We start from the raw sequence: 22,209 nt of genomic DNA, 5'->3' as shown, positions 1-22,209 counted from the left end.
ATAAAATATCCATGCATTCTAGTGAGTGCTTGAAGTTGTGCATTTTTTACTTTTGTGTTGATATTCGTAAATACTTTTGAGGCTGAAAAACTAGCTGAGAACAGAAGTTCATAACTATAGTTATGAACTTCTGCTGAGAACAATGAGTTTGGAGCTAGACAATACCAATTGCAATACGAAATTAACCCAAACCAGAACACAATACATCCTGCAACACCAAGAAAGACCCAATTCCATTTATTGAAGAAAAAAGCACTGTGGAATCGCGTACTTGGTTCGCTTCAGCTTCTGCGCATGTGTACTTGCTTGCTATGACGTCAAGCAATTCTTCAAGCTGACCATAAAGAACGCAGACTCTTGAACGATACTGAGTTTTTCTTTATCTGTCAACAATTAAAAGATCGAACTCCGGTTTCTTAAAAATGCATTTTCGAAGGCTTTTCCTAGAATGCATTTTAGGTTTCCGTGTTTGATAAGTAAGGCGATAATACATGGAAAAGTGTTGCATTCTAATCTGAAAACATTTTTCATGGACCAAATATACTTAACAATTAAAACAGCTTTTTCCATGCTCCGTTCAGCACGCAGGAAGTGACGTAAGCATGAAAGAAGTGTAAGGAGAAGAACGAGCCGTAGGCGAATGCTTCTCACACTTCTTAAATATATTCATATAGTTACTATTTAACCCGTGAAATACTAGTAAAAAATGTCAGTGAACGTGTTATAGTCAAAAAACACAAAAGAAAAAATATTTTTTTGCGGATACGAAAATGTTCGCGTCCACACGCAGCGTATTCGAATCGTTTTCAACGTCCACACGTGCCGTTTTCGTAGAATTTGCGGATACGGTCACAAAAATTTGAGGACACGTGTGGACGCAACCCGTATCCGCAAAACAAATGTGGACGGGACCTAATAATACCTATTGCACGGGTTTAGTGACTTCACTCTGAGAATTGAAGTTTAATTATTTTCATTTATTTTTCCATTCGTTTTATTCTAATTTATCATTTTTGGGATTATTTTCACTGTTTTATTTAGACTTTAAAATGATTCCTTATTTTGGTATCGAAATAACTTCTCAGTTTCAATAGACCTTATTCGTGGTGTGACAATGTTTTCCCAACCTCCAGGGGATTCATTTTCTTTTGTTGTTACTCTTCGAAAAATCCATGAGTATCCCAAAGGATACGAAAGGAATAACGATGATATACCGACGAGTTTCAAAACAATAGCTCTTCATTCCCCCTGAGGTTTTTCACGCTGAATTGGGAAGGGAAAACATTGTTACACCACGAATAAGGTCTATTTCTCAATTAGTAATTCCGGTGCTCATAAACAATGTCCTTGAAATCATTAAACCCGTGATATAGATATTGGAATAATCCGTGAACTACAACCAAATGACTCAAAATCACTCGAGATATTAAAAAAATAATGAAACAGCCGCCATGTTGGTTGATGTAACAAGAGAAGATAGTGAAGAATGCTTTGTCATCGTCAACCAAGATGGCGGCTATGACGTGACATGCATGCAATTAACTGAGATCCTAATTTTGTTTTCTTTTGTGTCTGTTTGACTATTACATGTCGACTAGCATTTTTTATTTCATGGGTTAGTATTTGCCATCACTCTACAAACTCCTATTTTTTTGTATTAACGTGGAAGAAGTTTCATGTATGTGAAGCTAAAGCGGACATCCTCACGAGATTTTCGTGTACTGAAGGCGCAGGGATCGCTTCACGTACAGGCGCCGTCCTGATAACAAAATACAATAGACTAAACCTCGATTAACCACCAAGCTATTCTTTCTTTAAATACAAAAATAACCATATTATTTCACTTTTAAATGAGCCTAATTTCCGGATTGGGTTGGTTTTTATTTTTTTTCCTAATCGAGTAATGCCGAACAAATGATGGAACTTAAAGACATTCCGCTTCAGAGAGAGCTGTCATGGTGAGTTTATAAAACTAAAGAACTGTGCTTTCACATTGCTGGGGCTTATGTCATGTGTGTTATTTTTAACGCATTTTTATCCTACGAGACTTTCGATTCTATGAATAAAAGGGTTAGGATAAACAATGAAAACACAAGTCGAAAACTACATTTTTGAGAAGATTAGATAAAAAGGAAGAGCTATTTTATGTCGTCTTTGTCTTTACAGTTTCTTTTCTTTGATCTTATTTGTCTCCTTTTTTTCCTTGTCCGTAAAGAGTAGGGGGACCACGAGGAGGCCAGATTCGTCAGGAGAGTATATATAGTGATGCAATGGCATTTTTTGAACTGAAAAAGAAAAGCAGGAAAGAATTGGCATTTTCACTTTTGCCCTCTACATGCGTATATTCGTTGCTTCTCTCCTGACTTTAACCTGTGAAAAATAAATGTGCCGTATACCACACATTTACCATTTACTCCTGTCTCTCTCTTTCCCCCTCCCCTCCCCTCCCATCCCCCCATCCTCCCTCCCTCGCGGTGCCCTTTCTCCTCCGCTTTGGAGCAGATGCCATTCTTCTCTTCTCATTACAAGAATCTTAACTTGACTTTTTAGTCCCAGATAGTAAGTCAGTGCTTTATTTTTAGTTGGTTAAATCATAGCAAATCAAGTATCTTTTACGTAGCATAAGTTTATCCAGTAACTAGCATCTTTGCCCTCAAATCTAATCAAATACATTCCTTACTGCGATGAGAACGTCATCCCGGTGGGACAGACGGGGGGTCAAAAGTCATGTTAACTATTTTCAATAGCACATACCTTATCAAAGGCTCAATTCAATGGGGTAACTTTTACAAATGTATAGGACGCCCCCCTGTTTCTATATCCTAGTCTTAGAGAGCCATCTCCCTCTAGATCTGACGACCGCTGACATGTTGAATAATATATCCGCTTAACCAATCATCCAACGCGGAAGTTATGCTAAATTTAGAAACCCAAGTCAAGTACTTAATGTTGTCACATCTATCTAGACGTGGATGGATCGCAAATTGTTTGTCTGGTTGCATGTATTGACTTTTAACGCAGATCGAGAATATTGTCAGAGACCAGTTCACTAAAATGGCGGAGTATGAAGACCCCTTGGAAATCCTGATTCGAAACCGTTTTCATCTAGTTCAGCACTTACAAGTCGAACGTCCATTGTTAATGGAATATCTACTAAGCAAGAGCGTCTTTGATAGAAATGACTACGACCTGGTCCGCTCGGAGAAGACACGAGAGCAAAAAGCTTGTAAGGTGCTGGATATCATCGAAACTAAAGGAGAAAATGGCTTCAAGCATTTTAAAGATGTCTTACAGCTTATCAACCCGAATCTTTACGAGACATTGACTGGAGAAAAGGCTACATATCGTAAGAATATATTATCTATGTATTTTATTTCTTTACTATATAATTGCTAAGTGTGACGAGTTCGATCTTACCGCACAGAGTTTTATCAACGTAAATCAGTCTTCTCGCAAAGTTCCCTTTTATTCACCAAGAATATCATTGACTTTGATAAAATTATCATTAGACTTTTCACAATGATGGAGCGCTGAGATTTCGAAGGCGCTCGAAAACAAAGCAGTTTGAAAAAGGTTTTTGAAAGAAAAGTTTTTCTTGGGAACTTTAATGAGTGTGTTATATATGACCATGAAACACTACGACTAGTTTACACAATTTCGCAAAACTTTGCCCAAAAAATTCTAGCACAAATAAAAAACGCAGTTGATTAAGAGCAGACGTTAAGGACAAGTACCACTCAAGTATGCTGGTAAGGCTTGGCTGACCATCACCTTCACCCACTTAAGCCTGGTCTTTTTATCACAATAATACACACAAAAAGACACTTTTTTCTTGAAAAATTGGACTCGTAAAAACAGGGTTTAAGCTGTTAAGATAGCCTAAAGACGATAAATAATAATGTTCATTGATTCAAAATAATATAAATAGTTATAGTAACACTTTGATGGCTTTCACGGTCGTTACTATTTTTACGAGTGAGTCAGTTTCCAAAATTAGATTTTATTTTAGTATTTGAATTTACAAATCAGTGAGCGGTTTTTGTATGACTTGCCTGGAATTTAACATGATAAGAAATACTGTGGCATTGAAATGGTTTTCTATTGTTTTTATTCGAATATTTCACTCGATAACAACACGGTTACGGTACATACTCACATGGTACGAAATACCGTAACATTGAAATGGCTTCCCATTGTCATTTACTTACTCGCAGCACTTAAATGGTACGACATACCGTAACATTGAAATGGCTTTCCATAGAATATTTAATCCAATCACAATTCAACACATACTATTACGGTCACGAATGCCAAGTATGACCCTGCACGACTACAGAAGAAATTTGCCTTTATTTTCTACTCGTACGAAAACCACTACAATAAAGATAAAACAGAAAAGCAAGGCTAGTTAATTCTACACAACCAAAATGGAGTCAGAGCAATTTTTCTTTCCATTTGCGTATCATTCTTGCCTCGACAATCCGAGGTTAACCTTTTGTACGAGAGTTTGTAATCTAAGGAGACTTTGGCGTGAAGGTTTCGCTTCTCTTTCCTCATTCCTAGCAGCGAAACACGTAGACAATCAACAGCAGTAGTTCACATAATACAGTAAAAACCCGCATATAAGAACCTAAAATTTAAGAACCTGTTAGGCTAAAATTTCATTTTTAAGCACCCTTCACATAAGAACCATTTTAGGCTAAAATCCTAAAACAGGTTCTTATTTATAAAAAAGAAGAAAGAAATAGAATCAATCTTTTCAAAAATATATTCATTACACAGTCTGTACACAATAATGTTATAAACACTATAACTGTACATGGTTACTGTAAAGAACATGTCCTCATTGAATAAAAAAATCCAACTTAAAATGAAACTTAATTTTATTTCTTGAACAAAAGTTAAGAACCTAATTAAGAACCTAGTTAGCCTAATTTAACACTAAGTACCATTTATATAAGAACCTGTTTAGGCTAACTTGAAAAATCCTAGGTTCTTATACGCGGGTTTTTACTGTACTCCACTTTCGGTCAATCCAACGGTATCATGAACTCGAAGATATTCAAATATAACTATGACTATATATAATAGAGTATACTTTGCACACAAAATGGATCGTCAATCGGAGGACCTATCGGTCTGAAACGTTTCGAGATTTCAGTTCTTTTATAATCTTACAGTAATGAATGTCAATGTGTTTTGTTGCAGGAGACAGCCCCATCCTAGATACAATGGGACTCAGTGAGTATTACGGAAATGACGTTTTGTCTCTCTTCCTTTCTTTCTTTCTTTCTTTCTTTCTTTCTTTCTTTCTTTCTTTCTTTCTTTCTTTCTTTCGGAGGGAGTGAGGGGGGGTGAGGGCGGTTGTGCTGAGGGTACTGTGTCGGATGCGCTATCAGTCTTCTGTTCGTTTTTCCTGTTCTTTGTTTACTTTCTTTATCTTCCTTTCTTTTCTCATTCTTTCTTCCTTCCTTTCTTTCTTTCTTTCCTTCCCTTTCTTTCTTGTGCCCCTTCAAGTACGCAAATATTATTGGCAATTACCTTAGATTTCTAAATAGTTGACTTTCTATTTACAAAAGCCTGTCTAAATTTAACAGCAGTTCATTCATTCTAGACTTCTTTTCTTCTTCAGGTGATGGCAATCGCCTAATAGACCAAGACATTCTCAGCAGCCATCTAAAGCGCGTCACGGACGACTTGCGTGACATGACCTTGCGTTACAACACCGTCCTCAAAGAGGACCAGCAGCTTCGAAGAGCCATGGAAGTCTCGAAACAAGAGAAAGATATAATGGAGAGCAAGTTGGAGTTTCTAGAGAACCAGCTGGCAGAAACAGAGGCTGCGGCTTCTGAGACGTACAACAACGCAAACAAATCCCTTCGAGCCCAATATGAGGCCATGCAAAGAGATCGCAACGATAATAAAGACTTTATTATACAACTACAGATGAAACTGTTGCAAAGTCAGGAAGAATTTGAGAAACGAACACACGAGGTAGGAGATTGTTTGTCCAGCGGCAATACCTTTATGCATGCATGTCAGTCTACTGTTTCCTTTCCTTAAGTTTGTTCTCTTATTGGGGGGTGGGGGAGGCTACATCCATTTTAAAAAAGGTCAACCCTTGACTTCAAACTCCCTCCCCCCCCCCCCCCCCCCAAATAAAATTCGTACCTTCCCAAAGAGAAGAAAAATTAGAAATGTTAGTATCTATTGGGTCGAATCCCCTTGAAGCATTGAATCATGGGATACCTAGGGGAAAGCATGCCGAAAGGCATCTTCATGCCAAAATTATCAGTAAACAACTTGTTTATATATTTTTTGAAATACGAAGCGAAAGTTTCATGTGTGGACCAGTAGACTTCTGTTGTTAAGATATATTTTACAGAATGAGATTACCATCTCGCATTTTGTTTCATTTCTTACATCTTTCTCAACATGCAGTTTGAGGATTACAAAGCCAAATGCGAGAATCTTCAACAGCAGTTATCCCAGGTCAACGAGAATTACATTTTCCAACGAAGTCAGACGAAGAAACTGTCCGACAAGCTGAAGTCTAGAACAGAAGAAGCTCAACAGTATGAAATCCTTAAACAACAATGCAGGGAAAAACAGTATCAGGTCAGTAGGCGAAAGGTTTAGGAAAAATGAAAACAAAGAAAAGTTAGGGTTTGTTTAATCACAGCTAAGTATTATGAAAGCTGGCTCAGTCTTAAGCTTACTTGCTTAAACAAGCCTTGAAATTAAAACTGGAATCAAGAAGCGAGGCCAAGTTCTGCAAAAAATGGGGAAATGGACATGAAAATTTAAAAATCCAAAAACTGCGCCACATACTTAACGTTTATGCAGACCCTTTGTTCTAAAGGTCCAGCTCGGCTTTTATCATCCATCACACACAAAGTCAATAATGCAATGGCCTGAAAATTTAGAATTTTTTTCCTTAGAATGTTATTATACTTTGGCGTTTTGAAAATTGCAAAACTGCGCCATAGATTTGACCCTTCCAGAAATGCTCAACGTTTGTGTGGACTCTTTGGTTTGAAGCTCCAGCCCTTTCATCATCCCTCACACACAAAAACAAATGAAAGACCCTGATAATTTATAATTGTTTTCCTCATTATGCTTCTCGTCAGGTTATGGAATTAAATTCCTTACTCGAAGACAAGACAAAAGAACTTGACGACGTGAAAAACTGGGCAGAAGCCTTGAAGAACCGCTACGACACAGTCCTTGAGGAACGAAACGAAATACTCGTCAAACAGCACACAACGGTAGAGAGTCTGTCCCGTTCCCAAAACAACATCACCGATTTGAAAATCAAATTAAACAGATTGACACGTGAGCTGACAGAACTGAAAAAAGAGCGCGAAAAGCTCGACAAAGAGGTCGCAATGTTTCGCAACCAAGCTAAGACGGAGAACGAAGCATATCTAAAAGCAACTGAAAAAATTGAAGAGACCAAGGCGTACTTTAAAGAACTTCTTGAATCGAAAGACAAGGACTTGAATGGGACAAAAGAGTTGGCCGATTTTTATCACAAGCAAGTTGAAGAGCTCAAGGGAGACTTACGTCAGAGTAAAGAGGAACTTGACATTACTTTGAAGGACAATGACGACCTGTTGTCGCAGATAAGCAAGCTCAGGGTGGAATTTGACATGACAGTTGAAACACTAGAGGAAGAGGTGACTATGTGTGTGATTCTTTCTTTAAAGAAATAGCCAAATTTTATCAAACCCTGAAACAACCCTTTGGGCTGATCAAAGTCAGGGCATGGCTAACTCACAGATCGAACCCTGAAACAACCTCTGGGCTGATCTAAGTCAGGCCACGACTAACTCACAGATCGAACCCTGAAACAACCTCTGGGCTGATCTAAGTCATGGCACGGCTAACTCACAGATCGAACCCTGAAACAATCTCTGGGCTGATCAAAGTCAGGCCACGACTAACTCACAGATCGAACCCTGAAACAACCTTTGGGCTGATCTAAGTCAGGCCACGACTAACTCACAGATCGAACCCTGAAACAACCCTTTGGGCTGATCTAAGTCTGGGCATGACTAACTCACAAATAGAACCCTGAAACGACCTCTGGGCTGATCAAAGTCAGTGCATGGCTAACTCACAGATCGAACCCTGAAACAACCTCTGGGCTGATCAAAGTCAGGGCATGGCTAACTCACAGATCGAATTGAAATTGAGCGCTTTTTAGAATACACAAGATGTGCTTGTCACTATGGTGATATATAAAAAACCAAGTCTAACATGGGGGTTCTGACGTCACAACACCAAGAATAACTACATACCTGACAACCCTGTTCTAGCCCTAGTAACCTAAGGTAGCGAGGCCACGAAAACACTGCGATAAAGCCAAAGGTTCTAAAATAGATCTTTTTTGCTTGGCTGTAATATTTTACCCATTTCAGACCACTTGTCATTATTGTAACGCATTAGGTCTGCTATAAGAAACACAATCATGATACTTCTCGTTCCATAGATTAGTAAGTGGGAAGAAACAAAGAGTAATGAAGATGAAATACCAAAACGTGCTCAAGAAAACGAAGACCACGACTCGAGTGATGGTAGGGCCACTAATGGCTACAACTGGAAGAAACGGGCGACATCTGACCTGTTACAAAGCATTAGAAAAAGGTTTAATAAGACGTAAGTAGGTTATGACACTGTTATTAGGTGACTTATTACGGTTGTTGTTGATTAAAATGAAGTGATGTTGATGATGCTGATGACGATGGTGTTGTTGATGATGCTGATGAAGATAGTGATGGTGTTGTTGATGATGCTGCTAATGATGACAATGGTGGTGTTGTTGATGATAGTTTGATGATGTTGTTGTTGATGACTATTTGATGATGGTGGTGATGACAATGGTGGTGTTGTTGATGATGGTTTGATGATGATGGTGTTGTTGATGACTATTTGATGATGGTGGTGATGACAATGGTGGTGTTGTTGAAGATGATTTGATGATGATGCTGATGACGATGGTGTTGTTGAAGATGATTTGATGATTTTGCTGATGATGGTGTTGTTGAAGATGATTTGATGATTCTGCTGATGACGATGGTGTTGTTGAAGATGATTTGATGATTCTGCTGATGACGATGGTGGTGTTGATTATCATGTGCTGATGCTGCTGATGACGATGGTGATGGTGTTGTTGAAGATGATTTGATGATGATGCTGATGACGATGGTGTTGTTGAAGATGATTTGATGATTTTGCTGATGACGATGGTGGTGTTGATTATCATGTGCTGATGCTGCTGATGACGATGGTGATGGTGTTGTTGAAGATGATTTGATGATGATGCTGATGACGATTGTGGTGGTGATAGTGTTAGTTATGATGAAGTGATGATGGAGATTCCGTTGATGATGATGGTGATGTCGTTGATGATAATGGTGTTGATGATAATAACGACGGTGATGATTACGGTGGAGTTTCGATGATGATGATGTTTTCGTGCTGTTTGATTGCCTCAGAGCCGTTGCTTCAATTTTTATAATCCCCAGCTGAATGCGTCAGGGAATCCCCGTGATTGGGCCGCAAAAAAAGTGCAGGAAGCCCGTGCCATGTAATCATGACACTGCATTGTCTATTTTTAAATGTAATTTCTGCGTCTTTAGTCCTGACAGCTCGACAGTTCTTACGGATAAGAGGAATCAGCAGTTCCGAAAAAGCCTTAGCTTTGACTCATGGCTCGAAAAGGTGATCCCTGCGTACAACGGACTCTCATTAGAAAGCAGGAATAAATTCAGCTTGGATCGAACGTATGGTCACAAGCCAATGCAACCGTTGCCTTTCGAAACGGTGGCTCAGATGTACTCCGAAGGCACCGATACCGTTGAGTTCTCGCCCAGCCGACTTGGCATGACTAGTCAGAGCCGAGAGACAGCGTCATTTCCGTTTTACGACAGAATGAGAATGAAGCATATGAGAAAATCGTCCAGTCCTTTTCCAATGTCTGAATGCGACCCTGTAGCTCTTCAGGTCTTTAGGGAATTTGTCGGCGAGAAGTGGAGAGAGGAAGAGATGGAAAACAAGAAACCTTGTCAAGATGAAGAAAGCAGTGATGATGTTGACAGTCCATCACTACGACAAAAGGTACGAGGGAAATTATCAACTGTTACAGCAAATATTTTCCCATTTTAAATAACGGTTGCGGGATGAATATTGATACAACTCAAACAAAGAATCTCATTTTCAAGGGAATGACACGTGGTCTGAAATGGGAAAACATTACGCCCGAGCCGAGGTCTATTTTCAATAGTACCCAATAGTTTGCAGTTGCGAGTTGCCCGTTGGAATTTGGTTTTTCTCCCAGTCCACAACGTAAAAGGCATCGACTGACTAATTAAAATTATTTTTGCAAATCACCTTTTCGGCGCTAGCCGTCACGTGGTATAAATTGTGTTGGACTGTGTTACGGTCACCAAGAAGCTCGGACATTGTTCTCGGATTCCCATACAATTTCACTGAGCTTAAAGAGAAAATTTAAATAGATTTCTTTAGTTAGCTCTCTAAATACAAGTAAATAATCATTTTTCTAGCTTCATTGAAGCTTTTCTTATTGCTGTTAAGAGAGCTGACTAAAGAAATCTATCTTTTTCGCATGACTATGAAAAAGTCGGTGCCATATGCGTGCCTTACCGTGAGTGTGATGTTTTCTAGAATTTTGATTGGCTGATTATTTTCGCGCGCAATGTAATTGGTCTAGCAGTTCCGTGACCGTGTCCACACCATGTTCATGGCGTGTTAAACCCTTTGATTATTTTAGTTTCCGCATAACCTTCATCTTTTTTATTTAAGGTTTCCAGCGAGGCGGACGACAATAACAATTTATCTTCGCCTCAGTTTACGGGCAAAAAAGTGACGGGTTTCCGACCTCGCTCTCATGCTATTACCAATGATATCTACGTAACAGAAAGAAGACATTCCTCTGACTACCATCTATCAACCGAAAAGCAAAGCACAAGATATGCCGATAAGGAGCACGCTGAACAAGGCTCATGACAACGCGGGCTCATAAACGGATAACCGGTGGCCATCCTATAATACTTTTTCATGGCCGCCATGTTGGTTAAACTGTAAACGTTCGTTTGTATATTTGTTTGTTTGTTGTTGTTATCGTAGTCATTGGGTTTTGCTGTCGTTGTTTGTTTGTCTTTGTCGTCTTGTTTCGTTTTTCATCGAGTTTTGATTTTGGCGTCAAATTTTTTTTGGTCGTTTGTTTTTGTCGTTTTGTTCGTTGTTGGTGTTCGTTTACTGTTGGTGTTTTGTTTTATGGTTGTCGGTATTTTTTGTTGTTATTGTTGTTGTTGTTTTTTATCAACCCAGCGTGGTCGCCATTTCTTTTATCATGTCATTCTCTAAAGAATGTTCAAAGTAGCAGCAGATTTGTTAAAAATCTCCTATTGTAGCGTGTGCTCTGATTGGCCAAACGTTTTAGAAAATTATAATATTTTGATGTTATCACTTTAATTTAATTCCATTGCTATCAAGATTATATATATGACAATATTCTTTGGTTTATTAAGCTTTTGAGGATTAAGGTTTATTAACTTCCTTAGCTATGCCACAGGGAGCCCAATTTAGATTAAAGTGAATGGTGAAAATAAAATCGGAAAAATTATATAATTAATTTTTTTTTTAATTCGAGGTCAAGATACTGTCCTCGGTAATGCGAAAGAGCAAAAAATCAATTGAAAATGCACTAAAACGTTTTTTTCGCGCGCGCCTTTGTTTTCCTATATAATTTCCCTATGGCATCTGATATTGATCTTATGTATATATACTCTGGGCTCCCTGTGGCTATGTTTGAGAAACCTTTATGTAAGACGCAGAATTAAAAACGATTGCAATGAGTATCTAAACGTTTTGATTCGTCGAATGGACGTTTTTCGAGTATCCTGAAATTGCCGCTGTTTTTCTTTGACGACGGACTCATTCACTCAGGGTTAGCCTCATTTAAGCCTCAAAATATTCACAAATAACCAACGGTTAAGTAAAAAATGCACAACTTCAACTGTATGAACACTTTGAAATACCACACATGAATATTCTACACAAAATCGAGGCTAACCCTGGGCAACAGAGAACTCGAAACCGGAGTATGAAGAGATACAATGGAACGTCATTAGAATTTTTATCATCATTTCATAAATGGTGTTGTTGCACCCAAACTAGACCAGAATGCACCTTGCTTACCGCAGACCTTGCTCAGAAATCTATCCCATGAATTTCTGAAGATAAGACCGAACATCACCAATGGTCAGTATCTTGGTAGAAGATTGAAACGGTTCAGCACACCTTGGCCCGTTCTCACGCATTATCGCTAAAATCTCATACGAGCAGAAACCATGGGGGACCAAGCCTAGAGCCTTGAGGGACACCTCTTTTGGAGCACCACAGCGAAGGAATGCTTTGATCATCATGGTAAAGAGCAAGACAATGGAGTTGGTATCCTTTGGAAGAGATACGTAGAAGTCCAACGCTTGACTCCACATTTCGTGACGTAAGAGAATCTGCATTGCCTGCATTTCTTGGCCAGCGGCCCAAAGGAGTTTGGAATGGACATGCGTGGACATTTGATTGGCTTCGACTTTTAGCGCCGGCAGGCAGTCCAAGAATAAGTGGTTCACGTGTTCCTATAAAAATTTTAAAGCAAAAAATGTAGAAGAAATTTTTTTGTTTTGTTATCCTCCTGACCTCAATTCCCCGTTCTCCTAATTACGTCTTGATAATGCCAGATTCTTCTTCGAACTCTCAAAACTTTAAACTCCCATAGCTGTCGCAAGATAATAGACCCTTTTCTAGTTCCAAATTACCGCTGTGTTTCTTGATTACAGACTCATTTGCTCAGGCTAAGCCTCGATTTTGTGAAGAATATTCACGTGTTCCAGTCAAGGTCCGTCAAGTTTCAAAGTGTTCGTATTTTTGAACTTGTGCATTCTTTACTTTACCGTTGGTATTTGCGAGTAATTAGACACTGATTCGAGGCTTAGCCTGAGCAAAAGAGTCTGTAATCATGAAACCCAGCGATAATTTGGAACTCGAAAAGGGTCTATTGTTAGGCTACAAAAGGAACTACGAAACTCATTCTCTTCAAAATAAGATTCTTTGTTTGAGTTGCATCCATATTCATGTGTCTTCTCATGTGCAACCATTCAACAAAGAAATGATACTCTAGGGAATGACACGTAGTCTGAAATAGGAAAACATTACGTCCAAGGTAAAGAGGTAAATTCTCAGTCCCCCTTATAACGTACCGATATCATTACTACCAGAATCTTTTTCGTAGTTCCTTCGTAGTATATTCCTTACAGACTAATCTCATTTTTTATAGAAAATCTAAAAAAAATAAAAGTATTCTCCTTACTTGCGCTCGTTCATCCGAGTCTTTAGTCCTAACCACAGCCATCCCACTCTCTCTGACGTTCACCAACCAATCAGGTTCTTCGCTGTACAGCATATTGCACAGTACACTAAGGAATGGATTATTGGGATCGTCTAAGGCAGAACGACTTTTCTGCCACTGTCCATCCTTCCACTCAAGTCTGCCAAGAAAACGCGTTAGAATTTTAAAAAAAAATGATTTTACTGATACAGGCCTTAGGTAAATTGTCGAAACATACAGTTAATAAAACCACATACAAACAAATATAATTCATATTATGATTTCTGATTGCAAATTTTAGTTATTCATAAAATAAAGTCCACATGTTTATCCCACATCATTGGAAATCCAGCCAATAAAAATGCAGAAAAACCGTTGTATATTTGGCGGTATACCACTGTTTCTTCCCATCAGGCATTGCTGACTAGGTATATTTTAAATGGTGTACACTTGGATGAAATAGATATACGATGCTTTCTTGTGGTACAACATGGGATATCCCACATGTCACTTGTATTTTTGAAGTAAACATCTATACTCTGGTCTAAACATTTGCCGACGTCAACCAGAATCGTAAAAAAATTTTCTGTTCTGCTGTTCATTGGAGATTTCATTCAAAACACTGTCAGGATAAAGTCAATCTTACTGAAGTTATTTACACTTTTGGTTGATGATGCTGTCATAGATCTTGTACATCTTAACTGACCTGTAGAATTTTCTCCATTGCTGACTCCACGATACGTTGCTGGCATTTTGGCTTGCTAGTGACTGCAGCCCAAGGTAATGATTCAGTGCCTGTACAACATCCTTTGGGCAACGACTATGAAGAAAGTATAGCCTAAACACTGCTTCACTCTCGGGTTTCCCAAGATTGAGTTTGTTTAAAATCTCCCGTGCTTCTGCAGCAATAGAGGATGTATTTGACTCTATCGATGGCAATAATGCTTCTGGATCTCTCAAAATCTCATCAAATGTCTTCACTAAAGCAACGAATTTTTGCAGGTAAGGAAACAGAGAAGCATTTAATACAGTTTTAATACATTTTTGATCAGCTTTTTCATTGCATTGAAACTTTTCCATGAAGTTTTCCACTTCTTTGATGATCAAGTCTTTGTACAGTGGATGGTTGAAAAGTGAAGTCAAAGCAAAGACTGGGCTTTGAAAAGTCCCATTGACAACTTTTTCCAGCAGTTCTTGCTCAATATGACTGTCAGAGCTGTCGAGAAGCATCTTGGAAATAATTGAGCTCAAAGCAATCTTTGCCTCGATAGAAAACATGCCCCACTCGTGTAAGAAAGCCATTGCCGATACTGGCCCAGACATTGTTACATTGTGATGCAAACATCTGCAATTTGGTAATAATTTCCTAGAAAACTCCCTGTTATACTGGCAAGCAGAGCATGTAGTAGTGTCATTATCCACATCTGCTTGCTTATCACATTCTTTAATGTCTTTTATATCCATATGATTTTCATTTTCAAAAGCATACAAAGAATCAAGTTCAATCGGTTTTACTGCAGTTTGAATAACTTCTGCTACTTCTAAAATATAGCTTGACTTGACTTCCCAGACTCCTCCCGATGACCAGACACCAATTCCAGGCACAGTACCAGCACATGTCCAGACATTTAATTTAATACCAGTAAGATCAGTAAGAGTGCATAATGGCGTCCCACTTTTGCAATCAAAAATATCACATGCTCCAGATTCCCAGACCAGCCCTACGAATAAACCCAGAGCAAATAGTTCTCTTACGACTTGTTTGCTCTTTTGAGTGTCTGGAATGCTTAGAATACAAAGTCTCTCAATCAAGGGCTTGCCTTCTTTAATGACTACAGATGACAGGCTGAAAGTGTCTTCTAGAAGTAAAAGTTCTAAGGTTGTTGGATGTGTTGTGAGGCCAAGGATGTAGTTGCTTTCTAATGAGGGGAAAGAGTGCCAGATTGGAAGAAGTTTCATGATGATGGACTTGAAATCAGTTTTGTCCAAGTCCAGAACTGCATTGTGATTCCAAATCCATGCCTAAGAAAAGAACAGGGAAAGAACCAAATTATGTTAGTAGGAAATTTATCTGTTGAGCTGAGGTAAATAAAGCTTTGCAAATGAAAATTAGTTAAACTATAAATTTATAAAGATTGAATAAGTATTAAGAAAAAATTTTTTACAACCACCACTCCCTGTACAGGGCTCTTCTGTGGGTTCTAAATATTGATTTTTACAGAGGAAGGAAACCGGAGTACCTGGAGAAAACCCTCGTGGCAAGGGAGAGAACAGCACATCAAACAAACTCAACTCACATATGATCCAGTCCGGACCTGGACCGCAGCTGTGAGAGGCAAGCTGTAAACCACTATGCTAAGCCGTAAACCACCACATAATAAATTCAAATCTTCATAGTAGTGAGAGAGAAAGGTCTTAACTGGGAACACTTTTCCCAATAAGGTAAAAGCACAATACACAGCACAGGCCAAACTTTTTTTAAAAACATTGTTGGCTCACCTTTAATGCTCTTGGAACAAACGTCCAATAAAACAACAGCCTATTGTCCTCATCAGGTAGATGTGGAACCAGACAGATTCCTTTATTGATAATAAACAATGACACCAAAGGACAGCTGTGAAGAATCACTACAATAGCACCAAGGGTTGACGGCACATCTGTGCTCCAGTTCTCCGGCACTTCCCTCATACACAAGCAACATGATGACAGGCTTAGAGTTGGTGCTCGCTTTTCGCACCAAAAGAACATGCTGGTATTTGGGTGTATAACCGCTGAGAGTATTCTAGCTCCTTTAGCATTGCTCAGCTGGAAGGAGTGCCTTTTTGCCCATTGGCTATTCTGTGGGTTGTTTTCAAAGCATTCTGTGACACTGTTGCTGTGAATAATATATATCTGATTTGGATTGCTTGGGTTTGGTAAAACAGTGACCACAGGTGAAGAAGGGCAACCTGTGAAATTAATTTAAACTAATTATGCATGTAAATCATAGTAAATTATGGAAGAGGATAAAAGGGTAATCTTTTGTTGATGCCTTACAATTGTCACGCGACTCTCCTTCCTCAAACATTTCCGATAATAAAAAAAATACACTAAAGACCAAAAAGTATGACTATTTGTAACTTCCAAAATTCTTTCACTTATGAAGACTTACCTTCCGACTCTGTTATTGTACAATAGCGTTCAGTCCATCTTGGACGGGGTACAGAATCAGTCACTTCAAGCTGTCTGCCTTCGTTTGTTGCGATAAAAACTCTACCATTACTGCCCCACACGCCATCGATGGAAGGTTTCTCCTTCGTGTCTGAAGACAGTGTACTTTCACTATGTGCCTCCTTTACGAACCTGGTTCCTCCCACTTTCCTCAAAAAGAAAGCCATATTCAGAAATTTCCGAGACTTTCTGAGCGCTCAAGGCGTTAATTATCTAAATAGAGACCTAGGATGTATTTTTTCAAAGGAAACTTAGGTCTCGTGAAAGCATTTCTGCGATGCAAGTCTCGACTCGTGATCGTCCGCCATCTTGGATTTCAGCGACCTGGCCTTTGGTTATTTTTAGTAACAAAGTATTAGTGACTGGAAGGGAAGTGGAGGGGATGGGGGGATAGGGAAAGTTTAGGAGGAACCTTGAAGTCAATACTATATCAACAAAAGCTTGTGCTGAGGAAGTATTTAATAAGTATGGGGGGAGGCTGGTGGAAATGAGGCTGGGACCAAACATTTTTGTGCACTAAAAAAGGGGGCACCAAAAAAAAGTGATTAATAGATACTTGAAACCTTTTTTGTTAGACACTTGTCAATTAATTTTTATTGTGAGGGGAGGGGTGATCATTAAAATTTGAGTTCTCAATGAGAGGGGGACCTGATGTTAACATGACGCTTGTCAGTCCAGAACAATAGTTATCAAAATTGGTCACCATATTTCCATTTGGTTGCATTACAAGTGATAATTATTTATTTATTGACACAATGCTGACAATAACCTTCAAAACAACTGATTAATAAAACCAATTTTCAATATCAAATTTTATTGGTTTATTTTTCCAGTAACTTTGTCAATCACAAGTAATAAAGTTATCTAAGCCTAAAATTAATTGTTACATCATCTTTTCAAGTTTTAAGCAAAATGGTTTAAAATTCATAAATGGATAAATTGTCTTTTTTTTTATCAACAAATAATGCACAATTGCACATAAACACATTAAAGTCAGCAATAATACACTATGATGGGAACCATTATACTTTGACTAATTATCTTATTTAATATCTAAAAGGCTGGTGGTGACTTAAAATTATTCCATTTGTTTCTGATTTGGATAAAACATCAGAAACATTTGGTAGGCATGACAAAAATCTTGATCAGTCAGTTAATTTTAAAAAGTAGATCCTAATTGTTTAACAGAAAGACAATCTTAGAACTGGGAAAATTTATATACTTGTAGCAAGTAAAACATAACAGAACACTGAATGATTTCTTAGAGTTTATTTCTGGTACAGTGTACATGGATTCTTGTATTACTCCTAGAGGTAAGAAATTCCTACCCATAGGATTAGGTTATTTTCAATAATAAATTATGGATTTCTTCCTTTGTCATAAAGGCAAAGCAAGCCAGCTCTTTACTCTGCTAGATTTGTTATTTCCATGTACACTGTAACAAAATTATTACAAGAGCAAATCTTATATGACAGAGAAAATCTCATGGTACACTGTGAATGGTTAAAATATGTTATCAATTCTTTAAATTGACAGTTTCATGAGTCATTTTATTTTTCAGTCACACAAAATCTTTTTTAAACCTTATATAAATTTTATTCTCTGTCATAACCATTTTACAGGTTATGTAACCCATAGTAACGCCCCCACATGTTGAGTGTTGTTTCGTTTTTTGTAATCATACACCTATAGCTTCAATCAGAGTTAGTAAATCATTTTTATAGAGCTGCATGTCCCAAAATAGTGAAAATGCATTCAGTGTAAGTGTATGATGACAAAAGAAACAAATAATGCTTTCAAGTAACAAGGACTTTACTGACTGGTCGTAGCACAAAAATCTCCAAACATGAGTACCTATCTATACATGTAACAGATATTGCGGTTTTCCTACAGGCATGGATCAGTTCACATTGTTTTAATACTGTGCTTATTTCCAAAAAGTGCATCCATCCTTGTAGGCACTTGATTATCTGACTATCTGAGGGTCTTTAGGCGGGGAGCTTTAACGACTTGCCCTTGAGAACTGAAAAGAAAAAGCAAATTGTATTAAGAACATAGGTGATAACTGTCTCACATGTTATCAGCATTATCCTACAGTTTTGAGTTCTCTGTTGGTTAGGGTAAGCCTAAGCAACCTAAGCCTAAGGGTAAGTAAGTGTATAATCAAAGATCACAGCAGTATTGTATGAATTTGAAAAAGGTTTTCTGCTCTGCTTCAAGGGATTTATCCTGAGGCTCTTCTAGAGAAGAACACAATTTTATTGAAATCATGACACAACTTCTGAGCTGATCAAAGTCTAGCCAGCTAGCTCACAGAATAAATTGGAATTCAGCTGATTAGGTTTTGCAGAGGGACAAAACCAGAGAACTTGGAGAAAAACCCTCAAAACTCAAGGGAGACCTGCCACAAACTCTGCTCGTATGTGACATCAAGTCCAGGAATCAAACCCAAGACCCCAGAACTCTACATCCTATCTTGCAGTTGACAACGACGGTACTAATTCTTACCTTTGGTAATGTACAAATAAAAGAAGTCGCAGTAGAGAGCTGTCTGTACGCATCCAGCAACAATTGCTATAAAATCATAGAATCCCTCAAAGTAGTATCTGTAGACCCAGTTGACGATGTAAAGGGCACGGTACAGGCCGAGAAGGAACAAGTAGTGGCTGGTGATGGATTCTGCTTCACCGGTCTTGGATATCATAAATAGCTGGGGTAGAATGGCAACTGACTCTAGGTAGATGGAGAATGTCCACAAGACCTAAGGATAAACAGAGGTTATTCACAAGTTGAGAGACACTTCTGGAAAAACAAACACTTCTTCCAGCTTGGTGAATGAAATGAAGATTATGATTCTAGGTCTAAGAATAACGGGCGGTCGTCAGACAATTTCTAGCCATAATTGGAACTTGTCCACTCAAATGCTTACCTTGCTGGTCATCTTGACCAGTAACGTTGAGCAAGAAACAAGGTATGACAGAGCTAAAACTAATAGATCATTCCCAGATTGACTTGGATGACCAAGAAACAATGGTTTGAAGTTGAGACTGAACTGGATTCTTTATTAGTGAAGTCCAACCTTGACTCGAAACCATTGTTTCATGATCAGTGAAGGAAATTCAGGAAAGGTCTATTAGGCCAGCCATCATGACCAGCCACTGACCAGCCATTACTATTAGCCCCACAATTCAAACCAAATAACTCACCTCCATGATGGTGAACTCATGGTTAACCAAGCATGCTAAACCAGCAACTGGGATAAGAAGAAACTCCAATCGGAAGGTATCGTGATTAGAGTCATATGTAGCCTTGAATTTCAAATACATAAGGTAGACTGTACCCCAGGAACAAATTAGGTAGATGCATTTCATCACCGAGTTGTAGACGGAAATAAAGGTCGTAAACAAATCAAGGTAACGAGTTGCGAACACCAGAGCAAAGAGAAGTTGACTCTTGCCAGAGAGACCTGAAATTCAATGACATGAAATTGTTGAAGATCATCATTATCATCATCATTGTCATCATTATCATTATCACCCCCTTTGCCATCACCATTCCATGGCTATAAGTACACATTACATTAACTTTTTGGTTTAAAAAGTTCAAAATTTCTAAACATATGCAATCCCTGGTTTATGGAATAGGGCCCAATATTGTCAATTTTATCTCAATTAAAATACAGTGTTTTAATCGGCAGATATAGCTTAATAGATAGATATAGGAGGCAGCATGGTTGAGTGGTCATAGCATCGGTCTCGCAATCCAGTGGTGCCAGGCTTGAGTCCCGCTGTGGTCACTAGCTGAGATTGTATTTGTCCTGATTTCTGATTAGTTCAAATTCAGTTTCTTGGCCATGCTCGTTAATAGCCAACTAGTTTGCCTCCTTGCCAGATTCTTAACACACTTTATGTTTCTTTGATCATTTCTTCATTTCAGTTTATTAATTTGTGGACTACACTGTAAACTAGCAGTTAGCTGCTAAGTGTACTTTCATTTTAAATAAGGTTAATTATTATTTAATTATTTATCTATTAAGCTTAATACAAATGAGAGAAACCAAAGAAACATAATCTAAAAATCTGAAGTCCTTATATTTATAAGTGTTATATAAGCATAGATTTCAGCTGTGTAAAACCGTTACATAAACATTGATACAGTCTTCATCATAAAACAATTAAATCCATTAATATCAAGTTATTATAAAATCCACAACTGCAATTACCCGAAAAAATACATGTTTAATGTCAGGAGTCGTAAGGGTTAATTTAGCAGGGTTCAAATACTCTTTACTACTGTATAGTATATTAAAAATTGATTTTTGAAGGGAAAAAATTGTATCATTTAATATTAGTAAACAGGAAATATATTGAAAGAGTTCAGGAAAAATTGGTTAAATTATTCTAAAATAACTTTATTAAGAGGAAATCAAGCAATAGATAAAGATAAAACGTAAATGTAGCTATTAAGGAGATAAAAATCCTGCTAAATCCAAAAACCATTGACAAACGTGTCCTTCAAAAGTACTGGAAAAGGTTTACTTTGAATCCAGTGGCTTTTAAATTCAAAACTTCATACGTGGAAATCTAGGTTCCTGTAGCGGATTCTGTGTGTTTTAGAATATTAGCCAGCTGAATTTAATCGAAGCCAGGTCTTGCAGTTTGAAGGAAGCTTTGTTATTACAGTTTTAGGGTAAATCTTCAAGTGGAGCGAAACTCTATCTTTGATATAAATAAGTTACACGTGTACAATAGAGACAAAAACTCCATTCAGCTCAAGAAAAAATTTAAAATATTTCCAAAACAATCCCCTCTAGGTAGAGTATACTTTTATTTTAGGCAAGCTCAGGGTTTATGAAGTCTAGGAGTGCTGTATTTTTGAAGAGAAGTGTTTCAGGAGACAGGAATTCATATAATAGTTCCTTGTTTATGATCAACCCGGCGGCCATGATCTTTTCTTGATACCCCAGATTTTCAAACTTACCAGCAACTGAGCGGCTCTTCCAGATTTTCCACAGCAATGCCAAGATGGCAGCGAGATGGGAAAGGTCGCCAGTTAATCTGAAGATATTCATTTTTACGATCAGATGAGTTAAATTTGAGTTAAAAGAGGAAAAAGGGACAGTCAAGTCAAGATTCCAGCCAAACACCAGGCCTCTCAAATCGCTTACCGCCACGTCGGCAAGACCGGCATTGTACATACGGGCATTTTACTTCCGATAGCTCTACGAAAAATTACGAAGCGCTACGAATGACGATATGCTGATGGCGATGAGTGACGATTTGACTTCCGAGCAACAACGAACAACTCCAAACCAAAAACAATCACGATAAATTGTCCAAACCGGTCAAAATAAAACATAAAAACTTCAAAAGACTTCATAGTGTATTTTTCCAATTAAATATTAAAGTAATAAAAATTGGGAATATCAATGAGAAATTTATTGAATGAAGTTGTAACTAATCTGTTATTTAAAACAAAAGCACATTCTTACAATTCTAAGCTGCATTTTACATCTACTTATAACAACAAAACGCTTTAGCAATTGTAGTAAGCTTGTTTTTATTTTTTTTAATATATTTTTTCAA

General features: G+C 38.0%; 3 protein-coding genes across 3 annotated transcripts; 1 reads left to right on the top strand and 2 right to left on the bottom strand.

The window, feature by feature from the left end:
- The first annotated feature begins 2,909 nt into the window (after window positions 1-2,909).
- LOC116291144 (uncharacterized) lies at window positions 2,910-11,885 on the top strand. The gene is made up of 8 exons (XM_089031724.1): window positions 2,910-3,346; window positions 5,209-5,241; window positions 5,633-5,994; window positions 6,442-6,618; window positions 7,131-7,679; window positions 8,495-8,661; window positions 9,645-10,122; window positions 10,828-11,885. The coding sequence occupies exons 1-8, from the start codon at window positions 3,055-3,057 to the stop codon at window positions 11,029-11,031; spliced, it is 2,262 nt and encodes a 753-aa protein (XP_088887850.1). The 5' UTR covers window positions 2,910-3,054; the 3' UTR covers window positions 11,032-11,885.
- Window positions 11,478-16,939, bottom strand: LOC116291141 (uncharacterized). Its single transcript, XM_031698264.1, has 5 exons — window positions 16,566-16,939; window positions 15,914-16,362; window positions 14,121-15,436; window positions 13,397-13,574; window positions 11,478-12,665 (listed from the first exon to the last, which is right to left on the bottom strand). The coding sequence occupies exons 1-5, from the start codon at window positions 16,789-16,791 to the stop codon at window positions 12,246-12,248; spliced, it is 2,589 nt and encodes an 862-aa protein (XP_031554124.1). The 5' UTR covers window positions 16,792-16,939; the 3' UTR covers window positions 11,478-12,245.
- Window positions 16,940-17,421: 482 nt separating this feature from the next.
- Window positions 17,422-21,787, bottom strand: LOC116291220 (ER lumen protein-retaining receptor 2). The gene is made up of 4 exons (XM_031698359.2): window positions 21,605-21,787; window positions 19,831-20,090; window positions 19,133-19,385; window positions 17,422-18,647 (listed from the first exon to the last, which is right to left on the bottom strand). Exons 1-4 carry the CDS (start codon window positions 21,693-21,695, stop codon window positions 18,613-18,615), a joined length of 639 nt encoding a protein of 212 aa, XP_031554219.1. The 5' UTR covers window positions 21,696-21,787; the 3' UTR covers window positions 17,422-18,612.
- Between the last annotated feature and the right edge of the window lie 422 nt (window positions 21,788-22,209).

Source organism: Actinia tenebrosa, unplaced genomic scaffold (assembly GCF_029948245.1).
Source record: "Actinia tenebrosa isolate PJP-AT-01 unplaced genomic scaffold, QUT_ActTen_1.0 PGA_scaffold17__23_contigs__length_9995812, whole genome shotgun sequence".
NCBI classification, from domain to species: Eukaryota; Metazoa; Cnidaria; class Anthozoa; order Actiniaria; family Actiniidae; genus Actinia; species Actinia tenebrosa.
Note: the sequence above shows the minus strand (reverse complement) of the source record. Positions and strands in the feature narration are given on the sequence as shown.